Source organism: Fopius arisanus, unplaced genomic scaffold (genome assembly GCF_000806365.1).
Source record: "Fopius arisanus strain USDA-PBARC FA_bdor unplaced genomic scaffold, ASM80636v1 scaffold00006, whole genome shotgun sequence".
Lineage (NCBI taxonomy): Eukaryota > Metazoa > Arthropoda > Insecta > Hymenoptera > Braconidae > Fopius > Fopius arisanus.
Genome location: NW_011887745.1, coordinates 528,038 through 534,037, shown reverse-complemented (window position 1 = coordinate 534,037; position 6,000 = coordinate 528,038). Strand labels below are relative to the sequence as shown.

The window sequence follows — 6,000 nt, the reverse complement described above, 5'->3', positions numbered from 1 at the left end:
ATACTCTTTAACAAGTCGATATCAAAGAATTCCAGAGATTCGAAAAAGGAGAAAATTTTTCATCCCTCGACTTTCTCTGTCTAAACGCATGACAAAATTCATTGAAAAATTTGGAGCTTTGTCGAAGACATTTTTATTCATTTCTATCGAAATTGTTATAATTTTTCATTGCTAATTTTCAATTTAATTAAATACGAAAGGGAAAATATTAATGGAAAAACTGAAGAGATTTTATTGTGAATAAATAATTTAGAACGTCTTCGTACAAAAAATTATAATAAATTGAATGACATCCCAGGATTGTTCAATAGAATGAAAATTATCTGTATAAAGTTCCAACAGAAATTTTAAAAAATCCCTTACAAACAGCTGAAAGTTTTTCCATGTAATATTCTCATACGTGCAATTTCCAAAACTAGTCAATGCTACAACTTTTTTTCTAGAGGCACTATTACTCTTTACCTGGGCCACTATCCTCATTCATTAAAAATCCGACGACTCCACCCTCCATCCACTAATTGTGCTGTAATTGTTAGTGACTTTTACGATATTTTGGTTGAGATTTATTTCGCTGTGTATCGACATTCGAATAAAATAATTCGTTAACTTAACTTAATTAAAATTTACGAAAAATTCATTGGCATTTGACTTTTCCAAAAAATGGACTTTTGCAATTTTTCCAATAAAATCAAAGGATATTTCATCGATTGATAGATATTCTCCGGACACTTGGAGAAATGAATATCTTTAGAATATAATTTTTGACTAGTCACAGTACAAGAGTTGAAATTATAAAATATATTGCGAATAGTCGTTTTCGTGCACCTTGCAACAATAGTGGTAGTCTTGCACTTCACTTCATCATCTTTTCTTGAATAGCCCATACAATTTTCGCCAAGCCTTTCACAGCCGGTGTTGAACCATATCGTTTATCACTAATTTCTGTTTAGAGTGCCCTGCGGTAGTTATTCCACACTAATATAGATGAGATAATTTCATATCTCCTAATAGCTGTTGTACAAATTCTCATGAAAAAGAGATTCGAAACATCTAATTTGTCATAGAACTTATAAACAAGTTCTTTTGTCTCGTGAAATGGATAAAAATCTAATTTACTTTCATTATTTGATTGAATGTATTCGAAAGCTCTCCCTGCACCCAGAGAATAATTTATTTTCCATAAAAAAGATTTACTCCACACCAGAAGCATTCTCTTGGTAATTTCCTAAATCTTCGGTTATCAAAAAAAAATATCTCTCAGTGCAATGATAAGAAATTTATGAAGTAGTCTATATAATCGGACGAAATGCGATGCGAATAATGAAGTCCTCTCAATCCTTCAGTGTATATACCTCGTACTTGAGTTATTACTTGCATCCCCGAATAAATAACTGATCAATAGTTGCATTTATTCGCTATTTCTAAATATCCATGGTCACACACCGATAAATATATTAAAAAAATATCGGAACTTAAGTGCTAGTATAAATAACTTGTTAACTTGTATCGATATTGTTGTATACAATATATATAATTCGAGAAGAAAATTCAAGTCGAAAGGAAGAAATAGCAGGGATCATTCCCATTCGTCTGTAAATATCTTCCGCTCTGTAGATTTTTTTGAAGGACGACGTGGAAGTTTTTATTTTCAACAGTATATATATTTTGGTTTCGATGCTGTTAGTCACTTATTTTAATTGCGCCATTTTTCTTTGAGGCAAAACTATTTCACGGTGAATATGTTTATAAATATTTATGTATATCTGCAGTAGCTCGAGGAAGTAGATGCCACTTATTCCTATTTATTTATAAAATAGGTAATTAATAGTGCAAAACCGCGAAGATCCACGGGCATTCACTAATTTTACATCAGGAATGAGCGATATTCGATTAATCGAATTTGGCTTTCATTCGATGTATTCGACTTTTGATTAATCAATTTTCAATATTTTTTTTCCAATAGTTTCGCGTCAGGTGAATATATGAATATGAAAAACCGGAAAATTGACAAGTTATTTTGAAAAATTAATCAGATCAATTGTTTATTTCATTTTTTATTAGAAGATTGGATGAAATTCATTGTCAACTTGATTAATCGCAAGTTTTTTTCAATGATGGAAGAACCTCGAATATTTAAATAATCGTTTTTTTTTGTCGATTTTTTTTCTAGCATCGCCCATCCCAGAGTTTAGACTAGATTTCATGGCTTCGTCTTAGTGAAAAATTAGTCCTCACCGGAATATAAAATCGAATCGGAAATCAATCGAAGACTATTGAAAAATAAAGTGGGAAGATCTCAGTTTAATCTTTTTGGAAGGGAAATAAAGTGGGAAGATGTTTCATCGATTGAAAAAAAAACTTAAATTTTCATTTGATTATTATGGACGAATGGATCAGCAATTATAGTCTTCACCTGGTGTCTCAGCATCGACGGGTTGAAAATTTCCGTTCGAGCTGGGGTGTTCGGAGGTAAGTTCTGTAATAAATGGTAAATCGAGTTCAATACTCCCATCAGACAGGTGCAGCCGAGAAAAAAATTCTGAGTGCAAATCATTTCTGGATAGTATAGAGATGATCAAACCAAATTTTTCACAACTTCACAATACGTCAATTATACGTGAACAAATTAATTGTGGAAATTTGATCTAGCTCTTATTGAAACAGAATTTTTTTCTCAGAGCAGAGTCGATTAAAATTTCGCAATACAAACGTCAGTCTTTCAGCTAGCAATTTATAACAATTATTTCGAGCAGGCATTATGGAAAAATCAATGTCAATTACTGAGGTATTATTTTTATAACTACTGCATTAAACATTGAGAAGAACAGTTGGGGAGAATTTGACGTTCATGCTGGGAGAGTTAATTTCCAAGTTACATATCCTTGAAATTTGCATTCCTGATCAATGCCGGCTTACCTATTTTATTCGCTCAGTACTGGCAGTAGGGACCTTTACAATTAAAAGTAAAGAAAAACAGAATGTGTTGTAGAAGTTGTAAATTGAGCATCCATTGCCTCTCACGAAAGTTAGAGTCATCATGTTTAAAAATAGAGCATTATATTTTCATACTTACAATTCTAAACTCTGAATTGTTGATGTCGAACACATGACGTCGACTTTAACGTGACAATGCTTATGGCACTTGAGTAAGCAGTCCCTACATTCGTAGCCCTGTTTACCTAATCGCCGGGCCAAAGTTCTCTTACAAACTTCACATACAGTTCCACTGAAAAAAAAAGTTTCCCCTTTAAAAATTCACGGATTCTTCCTGCTCTGAACCCATAACTTTCAATTTTCATTTGAGTTTTTTCTTTTCTCCAACAAGTCATTCAATTTGTCCCATTCAGCATTTTCCTAGAGTTTTTTTTTTTCTTGTTGATACTCTCTAACTCTTACTTATTAATTCTTGATCGGTAACTTCTAGTTTTTGTTGACATATCGTTTCCCCAATTTGATTTCTCAATTTTTAATGATATCTTACCCAGACATGTGTTTCGCGATGAAGGTGTGATCATTGAATATGTGTAACTTCGTGCCCTTTTTCCTCCACTTACTCTTCTGGGCGAGGGACAGGGGTACGAGGTAGTGCCTGCAAGTGTAATCAATGAGCATTTCATAAATCAGATAACAAGATAGATGTACCCACTTTTTAATGCCATTCTCTAATGTTTCTAGCACTAATGTTGACGCCTCATTAATGTAAGTTCTCGTTGAGGTGCCACTGATGGCGGAAGCTTCACTCAGACTCGATCTTCTTGAGTGCTCTTCTTTACCTGGGACGTTCAATGATACTGGAATAACCAAACAACAAATAAATAATTATTCCTAAGCCAACGGAAAACTAAAATCAGGGCAAACCGAGATAATCCAAATTTCAATTCTGTTTTTCCTTTTTTCAAAATCATTTACCATTAGAGGACCAGAATTTCATTTTATTTTATTTCATTCTTGGTTGGTAACCATATTGAACATTTACGTATTTAAAAAAAAAATCGATAGAAAAACACAAAATTCGGTTTATCCAATAGTTTTTTTGGTGGAAATAGAGGAATAAATGCGGTTACCTGAACCAGGATCACGTGCTCTGTCAGCAGATATCGATCTTGAGTGAGCATCTTCGTGATTAATATCTCCCTCTCGTCCTGCCGATCTACTTCTAGTCTTCGACCTACTCAAACGTTTTTTGATAGTTCCGAAAAAGTCACGTCGTTTTCTTCGCGTTCGTCCCCGTTCTGCTCGAGTTTCGTAGATAATTATCATTAAAAGTTTACAAAGAAACTTCTAGTGGATAAAAGTAATTGAACACTCACCTCTAGTTCCTTCAGAATTCGATGACCTTGGCGTACTTTCCGGACCTGATGCACCGCTGTTATCTCGGTTCACATGCTAAAATAATAAAAATCATTTTATTATTCATTTAATTATTATTCTATAAAAACCTTAGAATTTTCATTTCTATGTTTATTTTTATTTCTCCCTATTTCGCTATTCTATTCGGATAATTTTTTACGTCATAGTACCATTAACAATTGACATGTCTTGAAAATAATTTTTAAAGTCTCGATTACTCGAATCGTTTCGAGTAATAAATTTTTATGGTAGTATTTATTTGCTGCAACCGGAAATTGGAAACCAATAAAAATTTGTTTGTTGGGTATTTACATTAATTAAATTTAATATAAACATTCCATATTCATTACCTCTGGGGAGAGTTCTTGCCAACTGCCGTCCTCTGATAGTGCAACCTGTCGGATTAGTACAGGCAAACGAGAGTTATCTTTCACGTGCAAAAAATCCCGAAATGTCTATCTCTCATTAATTATCACAAAAACGCATGGAAAAAATCCCATGAAAATTAATACTCAAAAAATGAAGAACATGTACAAAACTACTTTCAAATTTTCAAGAAAAAAATCATGCAATCCTAAAAAATATCTATCATTTACCAATTATATAAACAATAAAAAATAAATTGAGTGCGGTGAGTTTTTGGAAATATCTTCGAAACTACGAAGGATAATGAAATTTTCGTCAACTTCTATTTGATAGGTATTTGAGAATTGCAGAAAATATTCCAATAAAAATTTCATTATCTCCTTTAGGTCCGAAGATATTTCGGAAAAACTCATGGAAGAGCTAAACTCCTTTAGCTTTATTGTGAATTTTTTAGGAATTAATTAAGAACTTCATCGGTTTTGTAGCAAATTCATTGGCGATGGTGACTAATGAAGTAATAATAAAAAAAATTGACAATTGGAAAAAGAGACATGAAGAGGAATGGACGAAGGAATGCATTATCATTAAAAGGATCACCTTGACGACTTGACGCTCGGGTTGCTATAAAACAAAGGAAGCCAAACAACACAGTTAATTAGAATTTATCTGGCAATAACTCATTAGTGATATCTTGTGAATTTTGTAAATTTAAAATGGCTCACCCTCTGTTGACTGTGGACAATCAGAGTTCCCTTGTTGCCATTTGTTTGTCCAGTTCTGTACGGCGAGTCAACAGTTGTACCATTCGTCAAATAGTCTGAAAGAAAAGCCAATTCTAATATAAATGAGAAAGCGTGGCGTCCGAGTGGTGAACGTCAACTTGAGTTAAAAAAAAAATTGAGAAATGTATTTACTGAAAGAATTAACAATGCGATGGGTAATCACACGATTTTTGACTGAGGACTATTCATTCTCAATATTCCATGCTAAGTTCTATGATACTATTCAAATACTATAAATCAGCAGCGAATGGGTGAAACATTTATATGGAACTCGAATAGAAATTCAATGAAATTTCGTCGATAAAGCGCTACGTTTTTCTGGTTTTCTTTTTATACGAACATGTCTAAGAGATCTGAAAACAAAAACAAATACTGAAATGCAAGGAAAACTTTAATTCTCGATATCTCAGCGGAAAGGTAATGGAAACATCTGCAAAATGGCTTAAACAATTTGTTCATTCCGTAAGAACATGATAAATCAAATTGACGACAATTTTAAAGG

The 6,000-nt window shown here is 32.9% G+C and overlaps 1 protein-coding gene across 5 annotated transcripts in view; it reads right to left on the bottom strand.

Moving 5' to 3' along the window:
- Nucleotides 1-1,512: 1,512 nt before the first annotated feature.
- The window catches only part of LOC105273602 (uncharacterized), an 11,667-nt gene continuing 7,179 nt past the window's right edge, over nt 1,513-6,000 (bottom strand). Inside the window, exons 10-18 of one of the 5 annotated variants that reach the window (XM_011316129.1) lie at nt 5,439-5,551; nt 5,314-5,337; nt 4,701-4,745; nt 4,311-4,386; nt 4,065-4,232; nt 3,647-3,791; nt 3,482-3,589; nt 3,074-3,226; nt 1,513-2,476 (exon numbers count right to left, since the gene is read on the bottom strand). In XM_011316129.1, the coding sequence (XP_011314431.1) occupies nt 2,422-2,476; nt 3,074-3,226; nt 3,482-3,589; nt 3,647-3,791; nt 4,065-4,232; nt 4,311-4,386; nt 4,701-4,745; nt 5,314-5,337; nt 5,439-5,551 (887 nt within the window). In that variant the 3' untranslated portion in view covers nt 1,513-2,421. The remainder of the gene's footprint in view (nt 2,477-3,073; nt 3,227-3,481; nt 3,590-3,646; nt 3,792-4,064; nt 4,233-4,310; nt 4,387-4,700; nt 4,746-5,313; nt 5,338-5,438; nt 5,552-6,000) is intronic. The other 4 variants (XM_011316132.1, XM_011316131.1, XM_011316130.1 and 1 more) reach the window with 4 other exon arrangements.